The following is a 16,755-nucleotide window of genomic DNA, read 5'->3' as shown; positions in this document are numbered from 1 at the left end:
AGTCATCTCACACACTTCAATCTCTAAAGACAGACAATATGAGAGATGGAACACTCGTGTTGATACCATAAGGGAAGCCCTGCATTGTTATCCCTGACCTGTTAGTGCACTACTGGGTGTGAAAATCTACTCCCAAGTATTGTCAACCCACCCCTTCCTCCTATCACCACCACTACAAATACACATGGAATGAAAAAAAGTACCGAGTTGGCATGTGACTCAAAAGGCCATAGTAAAATCTCATTTGCATGGAGATTCGAAAAGCTGGCGGAGTGTGCTGCACAGATAGAAGACCTTAATGAACCAGTTTGATGGGAGGAAGTGAATTCCACACTGTTTTGCCTGGTTAATAGCAAGACACCAGATAGAGAAGGTATTCATCCCCAGTATTTAGAAGCTGTTCTGGGCAAGAACGGTTTTGCAGAACAGTCCCAGGAGCCACTAACTTTTCTTGGAGCTGCCATTCTGAGATTGATGAATAGGACATCCATACTCTTGGGTGTTCCAGAGCCCAGTTGTGTTTTTTCCCCATAATGAGAAAAACCTTAATAAGCGGCAAAACTACTGAATAATCTCACTGATATCAATGGCTATTAAGGTGTTTTGTTGGGTTGTTTCAGTATAGGGGTATGAAATGCTTTGGAGGCCCACAAGGTAATCAGAAAAGAAAAGACTCATTTTTGCTCCCGTGAACAATGTGTACGACAGGTTGTGGCTTTATGCAAGATCACAGTGTGTTGTAAGATTCAGAGGAAATCCAATCACATTGCCTTCATTGATTTTCATAAAACTTTCTACCTAGTGCATCATACAGCCCTCAAAAAGAAGCTGGAAAATCTAGGAATACATAATGTGGTGTTGGGCTTTCGCATATGTCAGCTAAACAAAAAAAAACATTTTAAAAAGAGAAGAAGCTCACTGTAAACCAGAGAAATAAACAATGCAGCACTGCACCCCAACTGGTGGAGCTACCAGTAGTTGGGGTATAATGTGTGTGGTGGCTATGCACACATTATGGTAAGTTGTGTTACTGACAATATTGATCATGGAGAGTGATTAGTTCCTGCATCTTATGACTATCCTTTTTGGGAGGGAGGGTAGGTGAATGGATCTCTTTTGTATCAAGGTGGTGCCAAGATGGCACACCTAGCAATGGAAGTTCAGAATCTTCTGTGCTAAACTAGGTAAGTTGATATCTGAGCTATGTAGGTCTGCAGCACTGCAGGGCACTGTTGATGATAAACTAGTCAGCCTAGCTCAATAATGGAACTTGGAGGAGTAGACCTGTCACTGGGGGCTGATATTCTTCCCACTCTTCTCCAGCTAATCTTGCAAGTGAATACCCTAACAGGCAAGCTGGTCCTGGCTGGACAAGCAGTGGGAATATGCATGATTTGAATTATTTATACTCCAGCAATACCTCTCTGCCCACTTGGGGGTCCTTAGGCCTTGGTTCTGCCAACTTGCACTTATGCTTTATGGACTTAAGCAGGGGTGTGTATACTTACAGATAGAGATTGTACACTCCATATCAGGCAAACAGAAACTCTAACTGTAAGATTTCTCAGTAGCTTGGTTTAAACACGTCAGATAATTGGCTAACCAAAAGAAAATATTAATACAAAAGCATGGAAAAGAAATTTATCAAAATCCAGAATATAAAGTGCAGCTCCCAGTCTGTGTTTAACCTTCAGAGGACCACTGTAGAACTTTTGTAATCCTCAACTCAACACCATTGCTGCCCTCAGCATTGCCATCTCTACCTTCACCAGTCCAACACCCACGACTTCCATTTTCCAGTTATCTCAGAGAATTCCATATTAGACTGTTGGATATTGTCCATCAACAAACATTTTGTTCTTTGGCAAAGTGTCTATGATGGAACACACATTTGAAAGTAGAGAAGCATACACAGTCCTCAAAAGTTAAATAATAAAATGGACTGAAAAGTTCTGGAAAATATCATTACCATCACTCTCCACCAACAATGAATGACCTCTAAATTTACAAAATAATATGATCATAGAATCATAGAATGTTTACAGCACAGAAGGAGGCCATTCGGCCCATCGAGCCCATGCCGGCTCTTTGTAAGAGCAATCCAGTTAATCTCATTCCCCCGCTCTTTCCCTGTAGCCCCGCAAAATAGAATTATAGAATGGTTCAGAAGGAAATGAAGGAAATTTGCCTGCAGCCTGCACATTCAAATACATACAAACATAACTTTCCAAATAAACGGGGTGTGGCACAGGAGATTCCAGACTTCCATTGCTAGGTGTGCCCCACCCGTTCTTGGTCCTCATTCTCTCCAGTGTGTTTCACGCACCAAATGGGAACTCCCAATAAAGGAGCTGGTAGGATCCAACTGAGGAATTAGGAATTTTATGGGGCTGCATTTTAAATTGTTTGTGTTCCTGCCTGACCTATCTTATTTTGAGCAAAAAATTAGGGAACAATTTATGAGGAGCAAGAACAGGGTGTGGCACACCTAGCAATGGAAGTTCAGAATCTTCTGTGCTCTAATCTAGCAGCAAAACCTCTCTCTGTCAAAGGGTACCATTACCAACTATTGCTCTCTATCTGTGCGTAAAGTCCATTAGGTGCTAACACACTATAAAGGATCTTGAAAGCAATTTTGAACCAAATTTATTAATCTTTTAATTGACGTAATAAAACACTTATTATTACTGCCTCTTTTTATCATTTCAGAGTTACTGAATTTTATCAGATTAAAGAGAGAAAAAATAAATAAATTACACTGTCAATCGGGCATATAATGAACACCATAATGCCATGCTGAACATTTATTATATGTGGGTGTTTATTCAATGTGGAGTTAACTATATATTTAAATTGTTCCCTAATTTTTTGCTTAAATAAGATAGGTCAGGCAGGAACACAAACAATTTAAAATGCAGCCCCATAAAATTCCTAATTCCTCAGTTGGATCCTACCAGCTCCTTTATTGGGAGTTCCCATTTGGTGCGTGAAACACACTGGAGGGAATGAGGAGCAAGAACGGGGTGTGGAAGGTGGAGGTTGAAATCCAGACACAGCAAAAACTCAAACGTCTGACAAAGTCAGTCAGTTCTTTCACTGGCCAGTGACTGAGGTCTTCACCGACAGTACGTTCCCTTCATCAAAGCTCTGACATTACAACACAGTGACTACACTTCCAAAGCTTCATTGGCTGTAAAGCACTTTGGGACAATCCTGAGAGCGTGAAAGTCGCTAAAGAAGTGCCCCAAATTCTTGCTTTCTTTGAGGAACGATACCAATTTTCCGATGTCTGAGAGTGAAAGTAGAAGGCCAAGACAACAGATCGGTGAAGGGGGCTGTTCAGTAAGAGGCTTGTGTGTCAGTGAGAGCAGCTTGGACATATTGAGAATAAGAGCAGAGGCTCCTGTCATTTTGTAATTACTCTGGGATTTCATTTGTTCATTTCAGGGAACTTTATTAAAAAAAACATTGTAAAGAAATAATTTTTCATTATATGTGAGTACTATTACCACACAGTTGCTTTAGATTCAAGTTGGGCCAGTTCAATCTGTTTCTTATTGTGGGAATTCATTAAAAACAGTTAAACTTAAATGGGGAACATAGAATATAAAGATTGGAATAGACCATTGCAGTCCATCTGGCCCAGTCCCAGTATCCCAGGAGACTACTTCATTTGAAAAATGCAGCACAAATTATCAATTAAACTCATCAGTGTATATAGACATAGCAAGGATTAGCGTCCATCTATAATGCATCCATTATTTTTTTCCCCAATTGTAATTAAGTACAAGTATATTATCTTCATTAAAAGTATTGGGCCTAGGAAGTGCAACTAGATTCCTATCCATGGCTTAAAACAGTGCCTTTTATAAGGAGATCAAATGCAGAGAAATCTGGGTGGGATCAGGTTGCAAGATGAATGTGTCTGTGGGTTTATATCCTGGCCAATGTGTCTCTATTGCCATGACGTCTGAGAAGTATTTGGCAAACTATAGCTGTTTTTTGGCCTGGTTATACAGTATATGCTTATATTTGTGAACACAAGCCTCTTTTCTATTTACAGTTTTGTCTTGATTTTTCTCCATTTTATTCTCTCAAGGGCTCTCGTCTCTGGTCAATCTCTATCCATTGGGAAGGCAGACACTATAGACTCTTACATGACTCCAACATTAACAGTGCTCCATGCTAAAGTGCCAGGAGAAATGCATGGGAGAGGGGCAGAACTGAGATGCACTGTTAGTTTTTCCTCTCTTGAGATATCCAGAACATAAGCCTTTTTTGATATACACAGGATCCTGCACACTAAATCATGAAATATACCTCTTCAATGGTTCAATGAGTAAATGCACCTAGTGGTGTGTTATTGAGCCATAAGGACAAGGAAAGTTTCATATTCAATCCCTGTGAGTTAGCTTGTCTAAACTGGGAAATGGTTAGGCACTGGAAACAGTCTCAAAGCCTCTAGACCAGGGACGGAATTAACCAGCGAGGTTTCTCAATCCTGATGGCCATCCATTGATGATTGTTGGAAAAGACATATATCTTAATATTAGATGACTGGGCTGTGTTGTGATGCTCCCCATTGTCAATTAGTCTGCAGACACATTGTGTAGGCTCACACATGGGTAATAGCCACAAGTGAGGTATTGGAGATATCTCGCTATTCATGGAGTGAAATAACCTAAGCTTTTATATTTCATGATCTCTCCCCACCCCTCAGTATCCTTCCCTTCTATTCTCTGAAGAAAACTGAGGGGCAGGGGAGAACCATGAAATACAATTTCTATTAAGTAAGCATGGATGGTGTCACAAATTATTATTACATTACCCACAATTATATCCTATTAAAGAAACATTTCATGTATGATTGATTCGTTAAAGGTTCAATAGCAATTTCTTTGAAATGTGATATTGCCCAATATAGCCAAGATTTATATATAGATAGAGAGAGAGAGTATGTAAGTGTTGTGCTCATCAAGGTGAAGGTTGTCATTTGTGAGGAAAGAACACATTTTTCAGCCAGTGTCAGCATCAAGTAGTGCCAGGTTTTGTATGATATAGATTTATATCTAGATCAAGATGCTGCATAAAGTTTGTTTTGCAGAACACAACACTGCACCTCACCTGAACCTCAGAAGAATTACATAGATTTACATGGAATGTACAATACAGAAACAGGCCATTTGGCCCACCAGGTCCATGCCAGTGTTTATGTTCCACACGAGCCTCCTCCCACCCTTCATCTAACCCCATCAACATATCCTTCTATTCCTTTCTCCCGCATGTGTTTATCTAGCTTCCTCTTAAATGCTTCTATGCTAATCGCCTCAACTACTCCTTATGGTAGCAAGTTCCACATTCTAACCACTCTCTGGGTAAAGAAGTTTCTCCTGAATTCCCTATTGGATTTATTAGTGACTATTTTATATTTATGGCCCCTAGTTCTGGTCTCCCCCTCAAGAGGAAACACCTTCTTACATCTACCCTATCAAACCCTTTCCTAATCTTAAAAACGTCTATCAGGTCACCCCTCAGTCTTCTGCATATTACATTAATAACCATCTAAATAACTTATTGGACCAAGACAGACAATTACGTACCAAATAGTTCCACAGTATGGAAGGTTTCATGCTGTGGATTTATGCCCACTAAGAACTAAGTTAAATTGTTTAACCTCATTTCAAATAGAACCCTTGGAGAAAGAGAGAGGGAGAGAGAGATAGAACTTGTCAGTCTACATTGATTTTGAATTCAGGCTCTGGAGGAGAAAGGGAAGAACAGAACTGTCCACAGGAACATTTCTCAACATGGGAGGGGCAAGTTAGTAATGAAGGATGCTAAACCAATGTGCCACTCAGTCTTAAGTGCACTATGATTTTAATAGTCTGTATGTATAGATTAGAATCCTTAGGAACCTGTGAACCAACCCATCATATTTCACAAATAGCTTCCAGAAAAAGATCACTATTCTTTTGTTCTCTTTTGTTTTGCTTAACTTATGCAAAATTCTGGGATGTGGAGTTCTGATCATTATCATTCCGAATAATGACCTCTGCCTGATCTCCGAATTTTTAAAAAAGCCACAGAATTCACATTGACAGTTTAAAAATGTAATGCTTGGTCTCAACTGTGCTATCAAGGCGAAATACAAAGCAGAGAACTAATGCTTCCCCATTGGGATGGAGGAAAAAAAAATCAGAGATGGTCACACAAAGCCACTCTTGCACACCTTCTCGGAGCTGGTACCAGAGTCAACTTAGTGGAGGCCTCGAAGCAGATCACTGCTATCCTCTAGGGTAGGTAATGATACGCAGAGCAGGGAAAACCCAAGAAAGAGAGGGGCAAGAAAATTCAGATGAATAATTACTTCATAATAAAAATACAATGTATTCATGCTAAGTGAATCAAATGCAACATTACAGCCATATTCCATGAAAAACCATTCTGTTTTCAACTCATGGGGTTATTGTTGGTTTCAGTCATTGAAAACAGGCTAGTCCTTCATGAAACTCTATGTCAGAAAAACATTTGTTTTACAAATGCATCATAATCTGCATGTGTGCTTCACATTGTCCCACCGCAACTGAAAGGGAGACCAGAGCAAGCCTGGTCTCCAGAGCAGCTGATTTGTGTCTCTGATTCAATGCATTAGTTGATTCAATGCCCTACAGATGTTTTTCCTTTTGCTGTTTAGAATGCAGAATAAAATTATCTTCTGAAGCACACTGCAGCGCAGGTGAGGAAGATTAGAACTTAGCCAGTGAATGATTATTTGGTACAAAATTATAATAATCACAAAACAATACAAGATGTAGCAAAATTATCATCACTGTCAAGTAAGTCAATGTCAAAAATCTGAAATCATCGCAACAAGAAAGTGCTGGAGGAAATCAGAGAGGAAGCACTGACCTCAGGAAGGATGTGGTGAATTCACAAACGAAGATGGCAGTGGTTGTTGGAGGCCAATCATCTCAGCCCCAGGATATTGTTGCAGGAGTTCCTCAGGGCAGTGTCCTAGGTCCAAACATCTTCAGCTGCTTCATCAATGACCTTCCCTCCATCATAAGGTCGGAAGTGGGGATGTTCGCTGATGATTGCACAGTGTACAGTTCCATTCGCAACCTCTCAGATAATAAAGCAGTCTGTGCCTGCATCCAGCAAGACCTGGACAACATCCAGGTTTGGGCTGATAAGTGGCAAGTAACATTTGCGCCAGACAGGTGCCAGGCGATGACCATCTGCAACAAGAGTCTAACCACCTCCCCTTGATATTCAATGGCATTACCATCGCCAAATCCTCCACCGTCAACATTCTGGAGGTTACCATTGACCAGAAACTTAACTGGACCAGCCACACAAATACTGTGGCTACAAGAGCAGGTCAGAGGCTGGGTGAGTGACTCACCTCCTGACTTCCCAAAGCCTTTCCACCATCTACAAGGTATAAGTCAGGAGTGTGATGGAATACTCTCCATTTGCCTGGATGAGTGCAGCTCCAACAACACTCAAGAAGCTCGACACCATCCAAGACAAAGCAGCCCGCTTGATTGGCATCCCATCCACCACCTTAAACATTCACTCCCTCCACCACTGGCTCACCATGGCTGCAGTGTGTACTACCTACAAGATGCATTGCAGCAACATGCCAAGGCTTCTTCAACAGCACCTCCCAAACCTGAGACCTCTACCACCTAGAAGGACAAGGATAGCAGACATATGGGAACACCACCACCTGCATGTTTCCTTCCAATTCACACACTATCCTGACTTGGAAATATATCACTGTTCCTTCATCATCGCTGGGTCAAAATCCTGGAACTCCCCACCTAACAGCACTGTGGGAGTACCTTCACCACATGGATTGCAGCGGTTCAAGGTGGCGGCTCACCACCACCACCTTAAGGGCAATTGGGAATGGGCAATAAATGCTGGCCTTGCCAGCGATGCCCACATCCCATGAATGAATAAAAAAAATTGAGAAGCAGTGATGCGGAGACAGGACTAGATTGACGGGAATACGTTGGAAGACACCAGATCTGATTCAATTAGGTTTGTCTATTTTTCCATTTAGAAGCTGGGTGCGGAAAGCCTGAATTGAATGGATCTGGGATAAGCTCATTGTTTAGTCTGCAGAGATTGTTCATGAAACGGGATAAAGCAGACCCCATATTCAGACCCATAACATAAATGACAAAATTGTACGCTGCTCCAGTTTGGGTGCAGTTTCACATCCCCTGCCATTTGGGAGCACACAAAATGTGGTAGATTTTATGGAAGCACTTCTTTACACAAAGGTTAGTGAAAATCTTGAACTCTCTTCCCCCAAAATGCTGTTGAAGCTAGGTGAACTGAAAATTTCAAAGCAGAGATTGATAGATTTTTATTAGGCAAGGGTATAAAGAGATAAGGAACCAAGGCGGGTAAATTGAGTTAAGATACAGATCAACCATGACCTAACTGAATGGTGCAACAGGCAAGATGGGCTGAATGGCCTACTACTGTTCCTAGATTTTAACTATCAGGTGGTCGACTGGTGGAGTGTGTTGGCGGGAGGCCCGCTCCACTTCGAGGGCCAGGCCTCATTAACATATACGTGGTGGGCTGCGGGCTGTGAGCTGACAATATCGGGCGGCCCAAAGGCCGGCCCAGCTGGGAAAAAAGGTAGGTCAGAGGAGGGTTGTGATTGTGGAGGGGGCGGGGGAATTTGGGGGGCAACCTGGGGCAGGAGCAGCCCACATTATTCTTGCGGATCACGGAGGAGCACTCCTGCTCCCGGGGCCTCAAAATTAATCTTAGCACTAACCTGGAAGGGACACTTCTGCCGGGTTATACGGAGCAGACTGCCCATGGTGGAAATTCTCAGTCAGCAGTTAAAATGGCATCAGGGTCCTATGGCTCAGGACCTTGATTTGCATTGATTTATGAGGCCCCCTGCCTGATTCAGACAGGTGCCTCTGCCACCCAGTTGAAGAGGCCAGGAAATATGACGTCAGAGCAGGATTGGAGCAGTAGGTCTATCCACTGTTTCAATGTAGCAGACATTGTAGTTAAGGAAGAGTGTGAAATATTGAATGGGATAAACATAGTGAGAGAGGAAATATTAAGGGGTTTAGCATCTTTGAAAGTAGATAAATCGCCAGGCCTGGATGAAATGTATCCCAAGCTGTTAAGAGAAGCAAGGGAGGAAATAGTGGAGGCTCTGACCATCTTTTTCCAATCCTCTCTGGCTACAGGTGGGGTGCCAGAGGACTGCTAACGTTGTACCATTATTTAAACAGGGAGAAAGGAATAGACCAAGTAATTACAAGCCAGTCAGCCTAACCTCGGTGGTGGACAAATTATTGGAAAAAATTCTGAGGGACAGTATTAATCATCATTTAGAAAGCCACGGATTAATCAAGGACAGTCAGCATGGATTTGTTAATGGAAGGTCGTGTCTGACTAACTTGATTGAATTTTTTGAGGAGGCAGCAAGGAGGGTCGATGAGGGTAGCGCGTTTGATGTAGTCTACATGGATTTTAGCAAGGCTTTTGACAAGGTCTCGCATGGCAGACTGGTCAGAAAAGTAAAAGCCCATGGGATCCGAGGAAAAGTGGCAAGTTGGATCCAAAATTGGCTCAGTGACAGGAAGCAAAGGGTATTGGTCGATAGGTGTTTTTGTGACTGAAAGGCTGTTTCCAGTGGGGTTTCACAGGGTTCAGTACTAGGTTTCTTGCTTTTTGTGGTATATAATCAATGATTTAGACTTAAATTTAGGGGGCTTGATCAAGAACTTTGCAGATGATACAAAAATTGGCCGTGTGGTTGATAGTGAGGAGGAAAGCTGTAGACTGCAAGAAGATATCAATGGACTGGTCAGGTGGGCAGAGAAATGGCAAATGGAATTTAATCCAGAAAAGTGTGAGGTAATGCATTTAGGGAAGGCAAACAAGGCAAGGGACTACACAATAAATGGGAGGATACTGAGAGCGGGACCTTGGAGTGTATGTCCACAGATCCCTGAAGGTAGCAGGTCAGGTAGATAAGGTGGTTAAGAAGGCATACGGGATACGTTCCTTTATTAGCCGAGGCAAAGAATTTAAGAGCCTGGAGGTTACGCTCGAACTGTATAAAACACTAGTTAGGCCACAGCTAGAGCACTGCGTACAGTTCTGGTCACCACATCACAGGAACGATGTGATTGCACTAGAGAGGGTACAGAGGAGATTTATAAGGATGTTGCCAGGACTGGAGAATTTTAGCTATGAGGAAAGATTGGAAAGGCTGGGGTTGTTTTCTTTGGAACAGAGGAGGCTGAGGGGGGATTTAATTGAGGTGTATAAGATTATGAGGGGACTAGATAGAGTGGATCGGGAGGACCCATTTCCCTTAGCAGAAAGGTCAATAACCAGGGGGCATAGATTTAAAGTAATTGATAGAAGGATTAGAGGGGAGTAGAGGAGAATTTCTTTCACCCAGGGGGTGGTGGGGGTCTGGAACTCACTGCCTAGAAGTATGGTAGAGGCAGAAACCCCCATCGCATTTAAAAAGTACCTGGATATGCACCTGAAGTACCGTAACCTACAAAGCTACAGACCTAGAGCTGGAAAGTGGGATTAGGCTGGATAGCTCTTTTTCGGCTACAATGGGCCAAATGGCCTCCTTCTGTGCCATAAATTTCTATGATTCTATTACCTCCATTTTAACTCTGCTACTGCCCGTTTCCGCCTGGCGGAGGGAATTAGGCAATATGTTTAACATATTTAACTCTTGAGGGCCGTGGGAAATTATTTTTTTCGAACAAGATTTGTTCTATGATGTTTGGCAAAAACCTGATGCTTAATCTAATAAAACACAACACAGAGCAAAGAACACGTTCTCATGGATGCACTCCAAAAGAAGTTAACAATTGACACATGTTACTCTGACGACTGGCACAGAGAAATCAGGTGCAGGTCATAATGACTTATTTGATACCCATGAGAAAACTGCAGCATTAGGACGGGTTGGCTATTGTACTTACAAGTGCAAACTAAGGCTATCACAACGTGATTTCAGATACCATAACATAATAGACCAATTCAATGGAATCAACAGTGCACATCAATAGAACCAGACTGTGAGGTTTCTACACACAAGTTAAAACGTTTTCCTTTTCTAAATGGCACAACTCAATATCCATCCTTTTGAATGTTTTGTGCTAGGGGAGCTAAGGTTAGGTTCATCACCTGTAGGACTTTATTGGGTAGACCAGCCTTTTAACTAACCTGTTATCCTTAGTTTGTGGTAGGGTACACAAGGACATTTATTATGTCTGAACAATGCATAACCAGATAATACAACACTATCACTCTAATAGCTGATTGAGAAACTATAAATTAATAGGCATAAGATGTCACTGAACGGCCACTGGAGGTGAAAGCCTCTTCCTTTGGGTGACATTGGCAAAGTTATGAATTGTTGAGATTATAGGTTTAGAACACAATAATATTCAAATTTTATTATAACCTTTGAAGGAAAAAATCAGAAAAAAGATGATTGCACATTTTGATTTTCAATGATTTTGTATGGCTAACATAAATGGATATTGCAGCTCTAACATGAAAGCATTCTTATCTTCAGTAAAGTACATTGATCTTGACTGATTTCCCAGCAGAGCCATTTGGTTAAAGGCCAGAGTGTTAGTGTGCCACTAAAAGTGAACTTTGTGATTCCACCCACTATATATTACTGTGCTGGCTACGGCCATTTTTTTCTGTATAATAAGAAACAATAATAATGAGAAAACATTTCACAATAACGAGATAACATTAAGAGGTTTGGAGAAACTTTTGTAAGGGTTCCAGCCCTTTCTAATAAAGTGCTCCATGTTGCTCCAAAGTACCCTTTGTGGACTCAACATTCAGTGTGAAACGTACCATGACTTTCACCAAATCCAATGTTAATGTACATCTAATATCATAACTACTGCAATAAATCTCAATTTCTTTACCAATAGATTTTGTTAAATAAAAGTAGATGCTTGGAGCTATGAAATATTATTTCAGGGTAATTAAGGGCTACTGCATCCTGAAAAGATTAACTTGATAAACAAAAGACAAAGACAAGTGAATGCAACGATAAACAGCTTATTGTTATTTTCAAGCAAAATATTTCCAAATATCCAACTAAAGGGAATTGTTATCACGCTGTCCTTTCATCTCTGGGGTCTGTGTTTGAATTACATAGGAACAGGAGTAGACCATTCAGCTCCTCAAGCCCTTTCCACCATTCAATTAGATCATGGCTGATCTGTATCTCAACCCCATTTACCTGCCTTGGTTCCATATCCCTTACCTAACAAAAATCTATCAATCTCAGTTTTGAAGTTTTCAATTGACCTAGCCTCAACAGCTCTTTGGGGGAGAGAGTTCCAGATTTCCACTACCTTTTGTGTGAAGAAGTGCTTCCAGACAACACCCCTGAATGGCCTAGCTCTAATTTTAAGGTTATGCTCCTTTGTCTAGACTCCCCCCACCAGAGGAAATAGTTTCTCTCTATCTATCCTATTAACCCCACACTAAAGTCCAATCTCTTTGCCAGAGCCATGCGAAATATGTTTTGGCAATCTCAGTTACTAGTGGTTGTACATCCACAGAATAAAACTGTCCATAATTTCAGCCAAATTAATAATCTCAATTCAACAAGTCACAAGGACGACAGGTGTAGGAATTGGACAGTGCAAGGAGACCTTTGTTGCAGCTAACCCTCTAGGTGCCAATAATGGAAAAATGTTCCCTTCCCTCACACTGACATAAAAACATCATCAAAGTGAAAATCAAATAAAAAGAAACCTATAATGTTGTTACATTATCAAAGTAAAGTGGTTAAGTGCCTCTTGACCATGCAGTTTTATGACCCAGTGCTTCCTGTAAAACCTCAGTCAGACGAGTTTAATGCATTTCCCACTCAAATTATTAGGTGGAGTGCCACATGGGCACAAAGCATTCAACTGTCAGAGGAAAACAAAAGGCAATGACTCATTTCCACATAAATCGTATGCCCTACTGCCCAGTCATGAATTGGCATTAATGGCTGTTGTGTCATCATTGCCAACTCCAGGGAGGATGTGTGGTGGTGTGTGGGCTACAAGGGGCAAAAATAAGTTGAAGAAAAGTAGGTAAGTAGGAAATGGGCAAAACGGACGTAAAGATACAATCAGTATTGAATCCTTGGTGAGAGCTATTGTATTGTAGTCATTTTTATCGTATATACATTCAGCTCCAGATAAACTCAACTCCCAATTGAATCACAGAATTCCAATGTACCAAGCCACCTTCCAATCATTCCTATCACGTAAAATTTCTGATACAAGGTATAGCATAGAATATACCCAGCACAACAGAAACTCTGAGTCAGACATTAAATGTTATCCAATTACCAGCACAATACATACAGCCAGTCACTACCAAGTATCATCGAGAGGCTGCAGAACATTCCAAATGTTGCATTTCAAGTGTTTTATATTATTTTGTTTAGATTGATTTGCTCAATGAATAATTAAGTGAGTGCAGTACAGAGATTCGAAAATTGAACATTTTATCTGCACTTCAAAAAACTTTAAAAAAATCAAAGGAATCTTAATCCAAGTATAACATTTCTTGGCGACATGTTTAGCAGGATTTGACTGTATAAAGAAAATTGTATTCGCGTCGCTTTTTCTTGCTGTTTCGAGGACACATGCATGCAGCAGTACATAAATCCATTGGATTAACAATCTCACTACAATTACCATTCTCCGCTGCTTGCTTGAGGTTTTCCAGCATGGTGTCGTAGTGGATCCTACAGAGCACTTTTTCTTCAACCAGCCCAAACTCCTCCCCTGTGGAGAGCTGCCTCTTACAGGAGAAACAAGCAAAGCATGCCAGGTGGTAGGCATTACCCCGTGCTCTCCGTACCCAGTCACTGGCATAGATCTGCCTACCACAGCGGGCGCACTTAGTGCCAAACCGGCTGAAAAAGAGGAAACATTACATCAGAAATGCAATTATGTCTCAGCTGTATATCTGAAGTCTTGTATCATAAAATATCAGGAAATGGAGCTTTAGCAGTGGGTGGTCTAAAATAGTGAGTTTTTGAGCATGACATAAAATGAAAAAGTAATCAAAGAAATCTGGTACCGCATGCCCCCTACAATGCCCCTAACATTAATTCATACCATAAGAAACAGCTGAAGGCATACCTGCTTTAGTGAATTTAGTAATCATCATATGACTCTTAAACTAGGGGCCTGATCAGGGTTTCAGGAAAGGGCAGCCATCAACTCTGGATAAAAGATTGGACCAGTGGGGTGCTCCCACCAGAAAATAGTTAGTTACTCATTGGAAAAGTTACTTTCCCACAACTTAGGATGATATATTCCTAGAAAAGGCATGTTCCCTCTTTCCCACTTACATATTATAATCTGGCATATCAAGTGTTACTCATTTGGAATGAGACTCACTCATGATTTTAAAATATGACACATTTTAATGTACCTCATTTTTAAAAACAGTTCCATATGTTTAAGTAGGTTTGTGATCCGTTTCTCTTTTTGATTATGAATCTCACTCGGGACATTTTCCCAAAAGTTGACGACTCTGGTTATCGTATTGCAACACTGGATTTTTTTTTGTCCTATTTGTGAACAGTCCTTTGCTTACTGCAACTCCGCAATCTCAGTTACTGCACAGTTTTGAGATTCAGAAGCAAGGCTATAGTGTGGGAGGAGGAGTCAAGAGAAGCAAAGGCCAGACTGTGCAATAAGGTGTTTATAACACAACCTGCAGAGGTTATTTTTCATGGATGTGTGTTTATTTGTGTGAGAAATGCCATGATGGTATTAATCATCTCTTACAGGCATGAGAGCCAGTAACTGCTCCGTCCTTACAATCCAACTCTTAACTCTTTCAGTGCTGAATCTCAGGACATACAAATTCGCATTGCTAGCCAAACAGTTTGAGTTACTTGAGTGGTTACTTTGTGGGATTTATAATATTAAACTAATTTTAGAAACTGAAGTCTCAATCTAAGATCAACACTATATTCCAAATTTCAGGTTCTCTCTTTCATTCTTTCCTCCTCTACAATTCCCCTAGCTGTAATCTGGAAATTATAGATAGCACATGTGGCTTTTATTGAAAAATATATCAAACAAAGTTATTAAATTTTAGTGCATGATAGATTTTTCAACAGTAGAATATTTGTAACTATTACCATTTGTTTTGTAGCATTTAAATCTTATAGAGTTAAATTTTATTACATCTCATCATATCAATAGATAACTCCAGTGCACAAATACAATTTTTTTTTTGGGGTGGGGCTTCAAGACTTGATTTCACATTCTCAGTCCTGAGCCTGCTCCCTCTGCCAATCTTCTGAAAATTAAGGGTGAGGGCCATGGGTAAATGAGATCAGGACCCGTGGGATAAGCAATGTGGGCCAAGCAAAGCAAAAATGGACCAGCATAGGGCTGCCAAGCTGAATTTTCATTGACCACTTTAACCACTTAATTTTTAAAAGCTAACATATCACTTTCTATATTTAATTTGATGGCCCACATTTACACAACTTTATAATCTTTCTGCAGTAAAATTTAAGATGCTCTCTATGCATATTTGAAAAAAATACAAAATACAAACCTTGCCATGCAATACAGTAATATTTTAACTATAGTTTGTAATTTCCAAAATAGTTTGTACTTAATGCACATGTATTAGCAATTTAACTAATTAATATTCAGTGATGATTACACAAATACTCTAGATAAAGACAAAGCTTTAAATTGCAGTGAAATAAAGTAACTCTCTCCCTTTTCTTTTGTTCTGTCTTCATTTGTGTCCTTTTCTGTTTTACTTTCTTTCCTATACAGTTTTTCATTAAAAAAACAACTTTCTTGTATCTGCATTTAGGTTGAAAACGACTCACTATCAGTCATTTTTACTTCGGTTTCTAAATAAAGTTGATGATCTATTAAACTTGGAGACTGCAGGATTGAAGTCGTGCCTTTAGGCTTTTCTTCTAGAATGCTCCTTTACAGAAAGTGCCAACACATCACTTACTGTGAAGGGCAGAATATCCTGTCGTAATTCCAATTTCTTCTAATTTAATTTTAATAATAAAAAATCAATTTGTGGACTGGAACATGGTTGTGTAAAAGTAACAAACTTTAAAGATTTAAACAAATATTAGTATCCTGGTTTACTAAACAGAAAATGACCTGACTGATGTAAAAGGGTAAAATATTATGCTTTGTCTAAGAATCCAACAAGACAAATCTCCAATTCCTGCTACCAGTAGCTGCATTCAATTGGGCAAACAAAACCCAATTGGACAGTGACCCTTCAGCCTCTCCACATTTGTAATTTGGGTGCAATTGTCCTTTAAAACATTGGTAATTGCTTTGATTTTGTGATATCTGTTTTCATTGGAAGCAGTGCTTTCTCAGTTTAGCTGCTGTCAGTACATGCCTGTCGGGGACCAAGACAACACTATCCTTACACATGAGCAAGCATATATTCATTGTGTACTTTAACAAATTGCTAGCATTTATGTACCATCTTAGAAATATAAACTGCAACTCTGATTTGGCTAAAGGCAGAGACTTAAATGTAGTTTCTCTGCCAAACTGTCCAGAAAAAGAAGAAATACATTAAACAGAAACATAATTACCATCCTACAATAACATCTCTTCCCCTTGACCCAGATACTGGCATAGAACCTTCCAAAATGGGTGTATGCAGAGCTTTAGTCAAGTG

At 40.3% G+C, this 16,755-nt stretch overlaps 1 protein-coding gene across 1 annotated transcript in view; it reads right to left on the bottom strand.

Annotated features, from left to right (window-relative positions):
- lhx6a (LIM homeobox 6a) overlaps positions 1-16,755 on the bottom strand; it is a 51,736-nt gene that overhangs the window by 12,275 nt on the left and 22,706 nt on the right. The window contains exon 5 of the mRNA XM_067969483.1: positions 13,752-13,972. Coding sequence (XP_067825584.1) covers positions 13,752-13,972 — 221 coding nt within the window. The remainder of the gene's footprint in view (positions 1-13,751; positions 13,973-16,755) is intronic.

The sequence above is a fragment of the Heptranchias perlo genome, chromosome 31, assembly GCF_035084215.1.
Source record: "Heptranchias perlo isolate sHepPer1 chromosome 31, sHepPer1.hap1, whole genome shotgun sequence".
NCBI classification, from domain to species: Eukaryota; Metazoa; Chordata; class Chondrichthyes; order Hexanchiformes; family Hexanchidae; genus Heptranchias; species Heptranchias perlo.
Note: the sequence above shows the minus strand (reverse complement) of the source record. Positions and strands in the feature narration are given on the sequence as shown.